The sequence below is a fragment of the Acipenser ruthenus genome, chromosome 32 (assembly GCF_902713425.1).
Source record: "Acipenser ruthenus chromosome 32, fAciRut3.2 maternal haplotype, whole genome shotgun sequence".
NCBI classification, from domain to species: domain Eukaryota; kingdom Metazoa; phylum Chordata; class Actinopteri; order Acipenseriformes; family Acipenseridae; genus Acipenser; species Acipenser ruthenus.
The window spans coordinates 8244359-8258500 of record NC_081220.1 but is presented as its reverse complement, the minus strand read 5'-3'; the positions used below and the strand labels follow the sequence as shown (position 1 = coordinate 8258500).

The following is a 14142-nucleotide window of genomic DNA, read 5'->3' as shown; positions in this document are numbered from 1 at the left end:
AAGAAGACTTTAATATTAATATTTTTTATTTGTGTTCCACTGATAGAAGTAGTTCCACAGTAACTAAAAATGGTGAGATTAACAATTAAACATTTGATTTTAAACCGTTTTGAATAATATTTTCTTTTTCGGGGCTTCGCTAATAGTTTCTTATTTAGGCTTTGTAGATATTGAACTGGATCAGTTTCAACGTGTATGTCTGGGTTTTGTCCAGTAGATGGCGCTGCTGCTGCTGTTGTGATGTTTTGTTTAGCAGAATGCAGTTCACGTACAGTGTTACAAACGGGACGGTGCTGCACAGAGCGGTACAAACTGGGCAATTAAAATCTCCGGTAGTATTACAGACGGGCCGTCGATAATCTCTGATTAACCGAACATGAATATAAATACAAACCCAGTCTGTTTCAAAGAGCACTCAGAGTGACGGCGCCGGAGAGTCTGCGAGTAGGTTTAATAATATGAATGTGTCTGCTCGAGTCTTGCATCAAACTCAGTGTCCTCTATATAGTATAAACACATTACACAAGGGGTTGCCAGCGGGTGTAGTGAATTCAGTTCCAATATCTCAGCTCTCTCATAGATATGTTAATTCTCCTGTTTTACCGAACAGCTCAAAGAATGGAACTTCTGGTTCAGACTGGTGCGCGGATCTAAAGATTCCCCGCATCGGGTGTACCGGTTTGTTATGGAACGTGTTTTGTAAAAGGAGTTTATCCAGTAACAGACTATATAAAACAGTCAAAACAAACATGAAGAGAACATGTTGCCAAGTAGTGGTTTGTTTAACCAATAACTCAAAAAAAAAAAAATGTAAGACTCATTTGTACAGTGTCAAAACTGAAAAAGTTAAACTAATACCTTACTTGGAGATCTCACCAGGGACCACTTCCAGTAAAAGACGTATAAACTGCAGTGAACACAATGAATACAAACTTGCATTCATAACAAAAAAAACAAGCAATCAGCCCATATAAATCTACACACTTTTTGTGACGCTAGAATAAGGTATAATATATAGGAGTGTTGATAATTTCACCCTAAACTTGCATACTGAAAGCAGCATGTCAAAGCAAAAAGGAACATAAAGAGGGTTATAACTTAATGGAGAAGGAAAGTCTTTGACCCGGGTTCACACAGTGAATTAATGAAGAGTCCTTGAGTAACACACCATATTGAGAATGGCCTGATCAGGAAACAAGCAAAGCATTCAATGCAGTAAGAGGAGAGAATCCCATTAACATGGCCATTCTGACACACACCAATATATAATCTATGTAGAATTAGTCAAGCACCCACCAAATAAATAAAAAATATATATATATAAAAAAAAAATAAAAAAAACCCACACACCAAAAACCAGTCTTTACAAGCAAGATTTTTATTTATCAATACACACTTTTGGGCATTTTCCAAAAATATACAACTCCAGCTACGAAGACAACCACTGAACACACACCCATTGCAGCTCCCAGAAGGGACGACACATTGAATTGGGCTGCAAGAGAAGAAAGAAAGTTAGTGGAATATAAAGAGATAGTTATATATTTTACTTTAACTGCAATTGTGTTCACATCATGCATATTACCGCTTCTAGGCATAAAGTGAAGGGATCCATCTCTCTTCAGCTCAATTGGGCCAGAAGACACAAATGCCTTTACTGCACCACCGTCCATCCCTTCAGCACTGCGACCTACAGGAGGAATTAGGAGGAGTCCATCAAAACAAATGCATGCAAAATTCCCCCCCCCCCCCCCCCCAACAGACAGAGCTCTTACCAAGCCTCTGTTTCCCTGGAATGCACCGTCTGCTACAGAGGCTGTCTGATGGCCGGTTTGAATCACAACACTGCAGTGGAAGTAAATCTGAAAGACAGTACACCTTGTCAAGCAAAACAAGCATCAATAGATCAGGCAGGACCATCATCCAATGAGGATTACTGAATTGAAAAACAAATATATTGCATCATAGCAAGTGTTTCTTGCAAGTGTGCAGTTATATTTCATTCCAACTCACTAAAGATTTGAGCACAGTGACCATTTGCTGCTTGCAAAGCAATCCAAACCACACATTGAGGTACAAGATCCCCATACCAACACTCCACTTTACCTGTCCTTTCAGTGCATCCCAGCCGCTTGTGAAGGAAAACATTTTCACTTCAAACCTCTTCAGATGGGAAGGGAACAGCACTCTTGCATTGCTGGACACTGGGTGAAAGATGGTCAAGTATTCATCTGCAGAGTTCTCACAGCTAGAAAGAGAAAGTAGGTCAGGAGCACATCAGCCACAACTCCAATTCCTAGGTTTTGTAGCAGCAATATCATATTCCAGGATCTTACCTGTCCACAACAACATCCCACTTTGGAGAGCTATTCCTGTCAGCAGAATAGGTTGCCCAGCAGTTGTCCAAAAACAATTCAGCCTGTGGATCCCTGCTGTACAGGAGCTCTACCTCAAAATACAAGGGTCTTCGCAAGTACTTCACAACAGGGTAATCCTGAGCTCCATAGAAGTCATTGTAGGTTGAATCTGCAGAGATGCAAGGGAGAATTTTATAGGTGGAAACACGCTACTAGAGCATCTATATTATTTTAATTGCCAAGTCATTCCCAATGCAAGCCGCATGATGACTGCAAGGTCCCCCATGCCAGGCTGGACTACAGGTGCAGAATTATTCTCGTACAAGAACTGCACTACCTTGGTGTCATTGACTAGATAGTGACAGGCAACTCTCAACCTGGAAAGAGGAGATGGGGTTAGCAGAGTTTCAGCCTCAACCACAAGGATACTCAATTTGATTGCAATCCTTACCGGTAAGATGTGAACAGTACTTCATTCTCGTAAGTCAGGAGGTTGTTGTCAAACGGGAAGAGAAATCACAAAGGCTCAGGTTGCAATTAACTTGTAGATTTAGTATGGAGCTGCATACCAAGTTGCAGACTAGCCAATATGGTACTCAGGATCACCCCCAGCTACGTACTAACCAATTTCACAATTTTAAAAATAAAAAAAAGCTTTGGTTATAAATAGTTCAGTTTCACAATTGAACATGAGACTTACTATATTTGTTCCATGTTAGAACAATACCACAAGGCTGTCTATAGAAACTGCTAGACTAAATATTGTTTTAGTAACCTCTAGGAGGGCAACAGCAGTTATTTTGGGTTTGTTGCAAATACACAGCTGGCGACCCTTGAGCTGCAATTGGTATTAACTCATTTACTAGTTTAGTCCCGTCCTCGGTATTAACCACAAGATCATCCCCAGTTAGTATGCTCCTTTCAGTTCACTGCAACTGACCCAAAAGGTCTAGAGGCAGCACATCCAATACCATATCCAAGAATCATGTCCTGTATCACAGCACCTTGATCAATACAATGGTGGCATCCTTCAGATGACAAGTGTCCGATTCATGCAAGCAATTCAGCGGATACAAAACACAGGTCACCATGGGTCCCCAGAATGATCCAGGTGTGTTGTGGCCACTCCTTGTCAACATGAACTTCCTCAAATAGGATTTTCGATGTGTCAATACTAACCCTTCTAGTTGTTCCACAGGAGTTGACATTGCAGTAGAAAACCGCATTGATAGCATCAGACTGAAGAGGCCGGCAACTTGGATCCCTTAAAGTTAGTTGACTTGGAGACAAGCTGGGGACAGATTCCACTTTCACAGCAAGAGCTGCCACAGTTCCATTGGTGAAGCAATCTGAAACACAGCATTTGGATCCAGGTTAAGGAAACAGATTATAGCTTAAATACCAATTCATGCAGCTATTATACAGAATGCTTGGTCTGCAGGAGAGTTACCAATCATCTTTGTAGGGAAACTGCAGGACAGAGAGAAGTCAGCCACCACAACCATGGTCCCAATATCCTTCAAGGTCAAGTCAAGCCTGCTTCTGATGCCTGAAGAACCGATCACCTACATTAGACAATACATCAGGTCAGTAATGTGGTGAACCCAAAAACAGCTAAGCCACATTTTAAAGTTCCATCACTTACTTCGTATGTGGCATCAGCTGAATTGTATGGCACAGTCATCCAGAAATTGGTAGAGTTGGCATTATACTTGTACAGGGCAAGCAGACTTCCACCAAGTTCTCTTGAGCCCACAAAAGGAATCCAGTTGCGACCCATGTTGCCATATGTTACCATGGTATAGAATGCAGCACCATCACAGTAGCCAGTTACTGTAGGTGGAACTGCAAGAGGAAGAGCAGTTGTGGCAATTGACTGGATTGGTTAGAAAAGGGAAGTTGTAGACCAAAGAGTCAGGCACTTACTGATGTCTTTGAGAATGGCTTCAACTACAGCAGGATGATTAAAGGGTGTATTCTCTGGCACTATATTTAGCAAGTAGGTCAGGGGCAGAATGTAGGTTCTGGTGTCTGGAGGAGTTACCTGAAAGAAAAGCAAGGGTTTGTAGGATTAAACCCAAAGTCAGACAGCAAGCAACACGTCCACAGGAAGCAAGTGTTTTCAAAGGGCAATTGGATGGTTGAACAGGTGGGATGTTACCTTTTGCTTCACATTGGGGTCCTCAAATGGCACCTGGAGAGTGTAGGTCTTGGATCCATTGGGAAAGACATGCTCCGGGACATTATAACCTTTTAGGTTGGCTTCTGGCACAGTTAACGTCTCTGGTCCAACTATAATTTTGACCAGCTCCACATCAGGCAGGAATGTCCCCAGGGTCACATTGAACACTCTGGCTTTAGGAACAGTGTCTGAAATTAAAGCATGCAGTTAAAATGAAGGATATGAAGTGGAGCACTGCAGCAAATCCCTTCGATTTACTGCATGTAGACAAGTTCTACATACTGTTTGACAACTGGTGGCCGAGGCATGAAAGGAGTGGTTATTGGATGAAGTACTGTGTACTTGGTCTTCTCAGGCCCATCTTGCCAGGTATGCTCCAGCATTGGTTCAATAGAGTAAGAGATCACATAGGTGTTGTCCAATACATGGCTCTGAAAGCACAGAAGCATCTTAGGAAGCAAGCTTTTAAATGAGAATGACTTAAATGTTGAACTTCTACATACCTTGTAATATCCACCATCAGCTCCCACAGGAATTTTTACAGTGATTAGCTGGGGACCAACATCCAGTTTATAAATCTCTATTATGAATCGTTGCAGGGTCAAGCTTGCGGCCATCACCTCCCATTTGAACATCAAGGGTAGTAATTTGTGGTGTCGGAACAAGGGGAGGTAGAACACGGGGAACATTCCATGTAATCATCTGTTCTGTGAAGGCTGTTCCATCTGACAGAAAGGAACACCATAGACTTGGTATAGAAAACTCACTTAAACGTAGAACAGTTCTTGATCACCGTTGCCCTCCAAAAGCTTACTCACCAGTAGGACATGCAACTGCAGTGTCCACCATCATGACCATCCATCTTTGCTTATAAAAGGTGGTTGATCTTAGCACAGCCATTGGTACAGTTTGGATCTGTTGGAGGGGAGGGGGAACTTACTAAAATAAAAGCAAGACTAAATCTACCTTCATAGTCTGGATATACTGTACTAGACAACAATGAAGCCTAGACTACTTACCACCTGAGGCTGGCTTTCTATGGAGTTGTATGCAGCTCTAACCAGAATTCGAGTTGGTGTAGTGTTTATGCCATAGCCATTTGTCATGGCCTGAGCAACAGTCATGGTTGTCTTTCTATTTGCTGGGAGATGGAACACAACTTTCCAGATGCTGTTGTCAGCAGCAGTTGCCTAGCAGAAGAAAATCTCATTAGATTAGGGAGTTTGAACACAAAGCATCCCCAGTCTAAAGGATTTGTCATAACAGATGTCTTGTTTAATAAACAGGAACTAAAACTGAAAAGGTGAAAGTTTAAGAACGCATCACTGAAAGTTCTAGGTTCAGCGGGCATCTAATGGAACAGAGTAAATCCTCAAATGCAACTGCGTACGAAAGAGCCTACGTGAAAGCAAGTAGACTGTATCCGATACAGGCAGAGTTTACAGCCATTCATTTGTACTGGACCTTAATACATCAGTGTACCAAACTTTAGGACAATACCTGAAATTGCACCTATGCAGCAGACTTCAAAAAGTAAATCAGGACACATTTAGCATGAAGGGTTTATAACCCTGCACATATGAAGCCACTATCTCAGTGGTTGAAATACAAGGCTTACACACTGACAAGAAAGGGTTAACTTCTCCACAATCATATTTCACCAAAGCAATCAGAATACATGCAAAGCCAATGCCTTAAATGCCACACAATTCCAATATGGCCACCCTCTTGGGAGACAGGTTAAAGTTAGGGGGGCATTAGATTTTTGCTTCCTCTAGATGAGACAGTAGAGTAGACCTCAATAGGCAAGACCAAGGGGACGTGAATGAAGCAAATGCAAAGTCACATGATTCTACCTCAGGGTATGCAAGGGACCAATCAGGATCATCTTGAACAAAGTTTGGCTCAATAAGTGGCATACCTCTTCTCACAGAAACCTAAAGAGAATTCACATTAATCACGAGTGAAGCACTTCTGTAGTGACAATTAAAAATACCCACACAACCCAACAAGTTATACTGAACAGCATTATCACATCCCAACAGCCTTTACCTCCATGTAGTTTCTTTCACACATAATCTCCCTCTCTGCCCATGGAGAATAGGGGCATGTCATGCTCTGAACATAGGAGGAAGCTGAAGTCATAGCACTGTTTGAGAAGACACTGATTTGTACTGTCAGCTTGTAGGTCTCATCATTCTGGAAACAAAGGATAAAGTTAGTGCCAGCATGTCACCATTAGAAACAAGTTTACAAGAAATAAAATGATGACTCACTGTGTTCTGAGCAAAGCAGCTCAGCACAGAAGCAAGGACCTTGGCATTTCCCAAGAAGTCAACAGTTAAGCTATATCCACACTGTGCAGCCAGTCTTGGAGAGAGGGACACAAGCACCCCCTTATTGTCTATGGAAAAGAAATCCGGTTGGCCTTTCAAGAAACTGTACACATGATCAAGCAAGGTAGAGATATAACAAAGTGAACACCCCCACCGTCCAGTGCCATCTACTTATTGCAATTTTGTAAAAACGATTCATACAAGTAGAATTATACACCCATTCAGAACAGTAAGCTTAAAAGTAAATGATCCCTATTTCTGCGCTTGCAGTCAACAAATCTGACTAAGGTTGTAGCAACACAGGTCTATTTAGTGTGAACAGCAACATGCTTTTAAAGCTAACGCAAGAGCCTTTCATACTCTGCATCTTACAAAAACAAAGCCTCGTTGCTGCCATACAGTGCAGAAGTACTCTGTACTTAATTCACGTCATTACATTACGAGTCAACAGGCTTTGTACATCAAAAGCTTTCCATTCAAGAAAAATGATCACTCACCAATCACATTGATGCGAAAATACTTTCCCAACAAAAGACTTCTCCAACATCATCATCATCATCATCATCACACTCCCTTGACATTCTGTCCTCACCGAGCCTGCAGAAGACAACGATACTTGAAAAACACACAACCGGCAAATAAACAGGAAGCTAAAAGAACAGCTCTGCTGAAGCGACCGTTATCGTACCTAGAGGGGGGTTCTGCGTCCAAACTTCAGTGACTAACACTGCTAACAGCAATGTTATTCTGCATTGGAAACAAAAACACGCATGTGAGAAACACACAATAAAATGAACGTTTCTAAAGTAGAGAAAAGATCAACAATTACCCAAATCTAAGACAACACGGCATCATTAAATCCAAGGCAGCCCCGACCGTGAACTTCTTTCACCGTTATAAAGACACAATAATAAAAACAAAACCGTCAGTAGTTGAGTTTAGTGTTCCTTAGAGCGCAATGGGTTTATAAAGAGGTTCAGGTGCTAATGGGAGCTAATTAGCTGCAATTGATGCGCGCACCTCTTTCATATTAGTCCTCTAATTTTCAATCAGTACGTTAATTAAAATAAATAATAATAATAATAATAATAATAATAATAATAATAATAATAATAATAATAATAATAATAATAATAATAACCCATTTAGAAGATTGTACTTTGAATTTAAGTTTGGCAGAAGTACGTGCGGAACAAACTGGACTGTCACCGACAAGGACTGTCTGATTAAAGGCTCCGTTATGGAGGCATGTAGTAAACAAACCCCAATGAATAATGAAAAGCAGGCCGCGCAAATGAAGAAACACATTTATATCATGCAGGAATCCAGGCAGATGTGTTGCCTGCGCCAGTTTGACATTTAACATCCACAAGTCAATTACACATTTTTACAATTTCACCAGAATGACAGGTAGGCAAGGCAGACATTAATGTAGACACTTTATTTGAGGCCACTCGATTTAAGAAACAGTGCAAAGCATCTCTTCTATGTCAGATTTGCCATGACAGGGGCAGTCCCGGGGAATAGAATGACCTAGTGGCAAATGGAAAGCACAGCGCTTAACCTGAAATACAACGCGCAGTATTGATTTAGAACAGACTAAACACAAATCGGATGGCGTGCTGGAAATTTGAATTGTAATCAATTTATTTAAGATTTGAAGTTCCCATTTCAATTTTTGAGCTTAATTACATTCATTATTTTATGTATAATTAATTCAATTAACGTGTTGAGCATTTTCAATTTGGCACATTATCTTCGAGTGTTGTGCTTTGTCTATTTGACAGCTGTTATTTCAATTCAAATGTTGAACTTTGTCGTTGATGTTTGACGCTCTGTCTTTTGCAGTTCACATTTTTGTTACATTCCACCTCTCATAGGGTTGAACACAAACGGATTTATTTGTGAAATTGTCAGATTGTTTCTTGTGTATCCAGCGCTCATCTGAACTAACTGGTTCAGTAGTCTGCTCCCGTGAATAGACAGCACATGTCTGAGGGGGTGTGTTCTGTGCAGCTGTGCATTTGAGTAAAGTTTGTCGCAGAGTTTTAAACGTTCCTATGGCAACCGAGTCAACAAAACAAACGTCATCACGCATTGAGACGCAAGCTAAGGGCGAGAAGTAAATGGTAAAAAGTGAAAGCAGTGTGAGTCAGTGGAATTTTTTGATTTTTTGATTTTATCAAATGTTCACGATATTCATGTATTTTCTGTAAATGCGGAATGCAATTAGCTGATATGTAAAAGCATGAATAAATGAATGGTGTCTATTCCTAACGCATCGGTAATGTTTAGTATAGCGCCGCTTTTGTAGCAGGCTTGTTCCGTCGCCTTGATATTCTTTCTTGTGCTGACCACCTCAATTCTACTGCGAGGTCCCTTTAGACAGAGCTGTGCACTCGAGTCTGGGACTCGGACTCGACTTGAGACTTGAACGAATTGACTTGAGACTTGAACGAATTGAATTGAGACTTCAACGAATTGAATTGAGACTTGAGATGTGAAAGAATTGACTTGAGACTTGATTTGGGACTTGATGAAAATGACTTGACAACAATAAAAATTCAAACGCTGCACCGGTATGACGGCTCGTGTTGCACCCTCGCTCTGCTCGTCCTCTCGCGCTCTCTCTCTACCTTCCCTCTCGTGCTGCCAACGCGTGCGTGTGTGTGTGTGTGTGTCAGAGTGTTTGTGAGTGTGTGTGTATGTGTGTATGTGTGTGTGTCAGTGTGTGTGTGTATGTGTGTGTGTGTATTCGTGTGTGTCTCTGTGTGTGTGTATTATTGTTATTATTTATTTCTTAGCAGATGCCCTTATCCAGGGCGACTTACAGTCGTAAACAAAAATACATTTCAAGAATCACAGTACAAGTAAATACATAAGAGCAAGATAAAAATACAATGACTTCGGTTCTAGCAAGTACAAGTATATCAAAATTCCATTCAATAACGGAGCAGATAACAGTGTCAGTGATAGTTACATCAGGATATAATTAAATACAAAATACTACAGATTAAATAACACTTGTGACATCTTACAGTACTCAAAAGTACAGAATTAATTGCAGTAAAATAGGGTGTAGATAAGAGCAAGTAAACATTATGGACAGCAGTGGTGCTCTGGCTCCCTCTTGTGGCCAGTGTGAATGATGGCAGTGTGTGAGTTTGGCAGGGCACTGGTGCCTGTTTCCAGGCTATACAAACACAGAGAGGGATTCAATCAAACACTAAGTTCACAGTTTAATAGAAGAGTGGATAAGTTCTCTTTGTATCTGTGTTCTAAGCGCTGCACATCTGTTTCAATAAGACAGTTCTATGAGATCTGAGCTGTGAACACAGGTGGGACTTGATAGGGTTGGGTGACTCACAGTACAGTTAGATTATCCTTCCTGTAGTTTTATGTTTAGCCTCTCAGTGCTTTCCTGCTGTCTAGGAGGGGCATTAGAAATCTGCCTGTTCACAATGAACTGGCCCATAAGTGTTGAGACATGTGTGCCAGGGAGCTGCTGCACACATAAGGAATGAAGGAGACCAGGTGGGTAACAAGGATGACACAGGAGGCAAGACAATGAAGAATAAATTGCCTTCAATAACGCTGATGTGCTGCTCCTTAATAAAAAATAAGAATTCACTCAGAAATATATGAATTGCTTATTTAAAAAATGTGTCTTAAATTGAGATAACTTTATCTTTATTATAAGTTAATTATAATTTATTATAAGTTCCGGCGCCTCCTTAAGACTCACCTCTTCAAACAGCACCTATAGAACTCCTCTGTTGCATCCTGGGACACTATCACCCTTCATTTAAATATGCTTTATTTTGCTCTTATCTGCCCCCTATTTTACTGCATTTAATCCTGTACCTCAGAATATTGTAATCTGCCAAGTGATTAATCTGTAGTATTTTGTACTTAATCATATCCTGATGTAACTATCACTATTTAATCATATCCTGATGTAACTTTCACTATTATCTGCTGTATTATTGAATTGTGGTTTGTCACACTTGAGAATTATTGTATTTCTTGTTCTTATTGTATGACTTATATTGTAACACTTGAATGTATTTGTATTTGCTTGCGATTGTAAGTCGCCCTGGATAAGGGCGTCTGCTAAGAAATAAATAATAATAATAAGTTAAAACCTGAGTTAGATAAAGAAGCCTCACAAACTCAATCTTCCATCTGTTTGAGGTGCATACCATGTTAATATATACAATTGAATTTAAAGAATGGTTGCACAATCAGAAGTACGTTCCTTTCATTTTATTTCAAGCAGATAAAAAGTCAGTTCTCTCAATCCAGTGTGTGAGAAGTGTGTGTTTCACAGCGGTTGAGACAGGCAGGCAGGCAGGTGAGAGGCAGAGAGGGAGGGACAGAGACACAGGCACTCAGGATTTATTCACACACACACTCACGTGACGCTACCAGCTATGGGAACTCATGGAGGACATACAGCCCAGTGTACAAAAAGCAAAGCAAAACATCCAGAAACTCCAAATCAAAGTTCCAGTGAAGGCGGCGTGCGCTGCTCCTCTAAACAGAGGCCCCGCTCACAAAAGTCCTGTGGCTTTGCACAGTCAAAAATATAAAGCCAGACTCCACACAGACACAAACAGCGAAAATCAGGCTGAAAGTGTATATAATACACATCTCTGCAATATTGTGATTCAGGCTTTACTGTTCTTCTTGTTTAATATGCTGTCTAGTGGATCATAACATATACAACAACACAGCCATCAATACTGTATTAAACAAAGCATCATTCACCTTTCATTGGTTTTCAATAACTCATTCTAAATGCATCACTATTAATTAAATAGATTATAAATAACTGAACAAAATATTACATACATTAATGAAAAAACAACCAAATTATAAAGGAGGCCAAATTCTAAATGATAAAAAGCTACCAAATCCAGTTCCTCGCTCATCCCAATTGGTGACAGTGTATTCAGGGGGTGTGTCCAAAAAGACTCCCATTGAATTCATTTTGTATGTAGGTCTCCACCTCTATGATTCACAATCACTTTTTCAATGCCAATTACATCATCTGTAAACAAAGGAAATCTACGGATAATAATTAGGGAATCCAATCCCGGATTCCTGGATCTTTTTCTGATACAGAAATCCCTGGATTGGAAACATAAAATCAGGGAGTCAGGATATTTTGGAAATAATTTTTTTTTTTTTTTTTTTATTGAAGCAGCGAGGCTTTGACCTCGAGTGAATTAAACACATAGCCTTTTGATCCGGAGTCAGACGCGCTACCGTTGCGCCACGAAATCTTGGCGTAGTGAGTGCTTGTTATGCAATGCTAGAGTGCACAGCAAGCATGCCAAACATGGATACTCGGAAAACACTCGGTATCACCAGGGTCATGGGAAACAGCCGACTCAATACGTGTTCGTAGCCAGCAGGGCTATGAAGTTGTCGGAAGTGTGTTTGATTCTCAGCTTTAATAGTAAAGAAAACATAAAACAATACGATTTGCTTTTATAATGTTCATTATTTGAAATGTGGGCATAAACACAGCTGTACTGGCTGGGAATCGTCTCGGGTCAATTACTTGGAAAGCAGCTATAACTGACCAATATATCACCAACGGGGGAAAGCTGGCAGTACTGAGTGACACAGAAGACGGATTCTCTCAGCGCGTCTCCTCTGAATGCGCACTGGCACAAAGGGGCTTTGATCATCTAATGACGTCGCAGAATGCAATAATGTATTGGGTTAATTTGCCACCAAAAGAAACATAAATACATGTGTATACAAATGACCCTATGCCTGTGTTTATTTATTTATTTTCTGCACATATTAATTAGTATTGTGTGAATATTTTATTTAGATCGTTTTTTTTTCTTTTCACAATTTTCCGTTTGCTTTGCACTGTGTTTTTGCTGTGTTGATTATTATTTCTCTGTTTTGTTTGGTGCACGGGTGAAACGGAGTTCGTAATTAAAGTATTTTTTGTTTTGTTTATCACAAGCACTGTGCACACGGACCTCAGGTCCCGCCCCAAACAATTGCAGGTACCTGTACACACCTGGAATTAGAAGGGCTTTGAGGTATAAAAAGGGTGAGGAACTAATAGACTGGGAGCATGGAACTAGGAGATACCGGAAAAGGAAAGAGAGAGAAGCTGAGGGAAGTAAACGAAAATAAAGAGGACGAGATTAGACAGCGAGTGGTTGGGGTTTTTTTGTGCACGGACAGTGTCAGTTTCGTTTTGTTATTTTTTCTCGTAGACTCACTCTGGGAGGACTGCGGAATTTGGTGATTGAAGACATTTGAAAAGAGGTACTGACAAGAACCTTTGCGTTCGTGGTTTATGTCAGGATATCAGGATCTCTCCTGAGGACTTCAGCTGAAGCGCAGCACCCTATGGAGAGGGCTGCCCAAACAGGCGTCTGGACAGGAGCCCTAAGAGGAGGTCTGGACCAGAGAGTGGATGACGTATGGTTAAGTGAACAAATACACATTAAAATGCATCTAATGCTCAAAAATAAAACAATCATTCAAATAAACAAACTGTGCAAAAAAGGAAAACCAATCCAATTAAAATTCAAAAATCACAAGTGATAACACTGAATAAAATAATAATCAACACATTCGTCACCCGTGACATTACCACCACTGCGATCTTGAAAATGTTTGTATGCCACAGAATTTAAGATCTGAAACGGAATGTTTGGCATCTACAAAATGTCTAGCTAGTGGTGGATGAATATATTTTCTCCTAATTGAACTTTTATGCTCGCTCATTAATGCGCAATTGTAACTGTCTAGTAGTTTTACCATCATATTGCAAATGGCTAGGACAAGAAATCACATTAATGACATGAGCTGAAGCACAATCACTTGTAAGATACTGTACTCTTTTTTTTCGTTGTATGGCTTGTACATTTTCTTAGTTTTAAATGTATTATCACAGGCGGTACACTTACGATTTGGAAAAAAATCCAGTAGATTTGTCCAGTACACCTAGATCTCTCGAACATCTAAACGAGTCAGCCCTTAATAAAGACCGTCCGTGTTCATTTCGGCGTTTATGACATTGTCTATACACAACAGCTCTTATGTAATCCTATAGGTATCGAATCGATCGCAATTAATGTGTTCCATGTTTCCAGTCAGTTTGATAGTTTTAATACTGTATTACATTCTGAATATGAATAGAGCTGAATTATTAATTGTTGATAATACTTAGAATACCAGATACATATTTAGCATTAAAAAGCAATACATGTGATTTATTTAAACAGTC

The 14142-nt window shown here is 40.2% G+C and overlaps 1 protein-coding gene and 2 long non-coding RNA genes across 3 annotated transcripts; all 3 read right to left on the bottom strand.

The window, feature by feature from the left end:
* Positions 1–1359: 1359 nt before the first annotated feature.
* Positions 1360–2833, bottom strand: LOC131696701 (zona pellucida sperm-binding protein 2-like). The gene is made up of 6 exons (XM_059005971.1): positions 2829–2833; positions 2337–2504; positions 2107–2248; positions 1776–1862; positions 1586–1690; positions 1360–1495 (listed from the first exon to the last, which is right to left on the bottom strand). The coding sequence occupies exons 1-5, from the start codon at positions 2831–2833 to the stop codon at positions 1655–1657; spliced, it is 438 nt and encodes a 145-aa protein (XP_058861954.1). The 3' UTR covers positions 1360–1495; positions 1586–1654.
* A 1456-nt stretch (positions 2834–4289) lies between these two features.
* LOC131703019 (uncharacterized) lies at positions 4290–7412 on the bottom strand. The gene is made up of 10 exons (XR_009309637.1): positions 7373–7412; positions 6816–6943; positions 6592–6738; positions 6396–6476; positions 5559–5729; positions 5358–5454; positions 5043–5264; positions 4822–4970; positions 4519–4727; positions 4290–4401 (listed from the first exon to the last, which is right to left on the bottom strand). It is a non-coding gene; the product is annotated as an uncharacterized LOC131703019 (long non-coding RNA).
* Positions 7413–7416: 4 nt separating this feature from the next.
* On the bottom strand, positions 7417–7795 carry LOC131703024 (uncharacterized). The gene is made up of 3 exons (XR_009309642.1): positions 7705–7795; positions 7564–7622; positions 7417–7472 (listed from the first exon to the last, which is right to left on the bottom strand). It is a non-coding gene; the product is annotated as an uncharacterized LOC131703024 (long non-coding RNA).
* Positions 7796–14142: the final 6347 nt, after the last annotated feature.

What these genes read in the sequence shown, in the direction of transcription:
- LOC131696701 (XM_059005971.1), bottom strand. An exon ending in TGGGATGTTGTTGTGGACAG is followed by an intron (nt 2,249 to 2,336) that starts GTAAGATCCTGG and finishes TTCTCTTTCTAG; the next exon opens with CTGTGAGAACTCTGCAGATG. An exon ending in TCCAGGGAAACAGAGGCTTG is followed by an intron (nt 1,691 to 1,775) that starts GTAAGAGCTCTG and finishes TTCCTCCTGTAG; the next exon opens with GTCGCAGTGCTGAAGGGATG.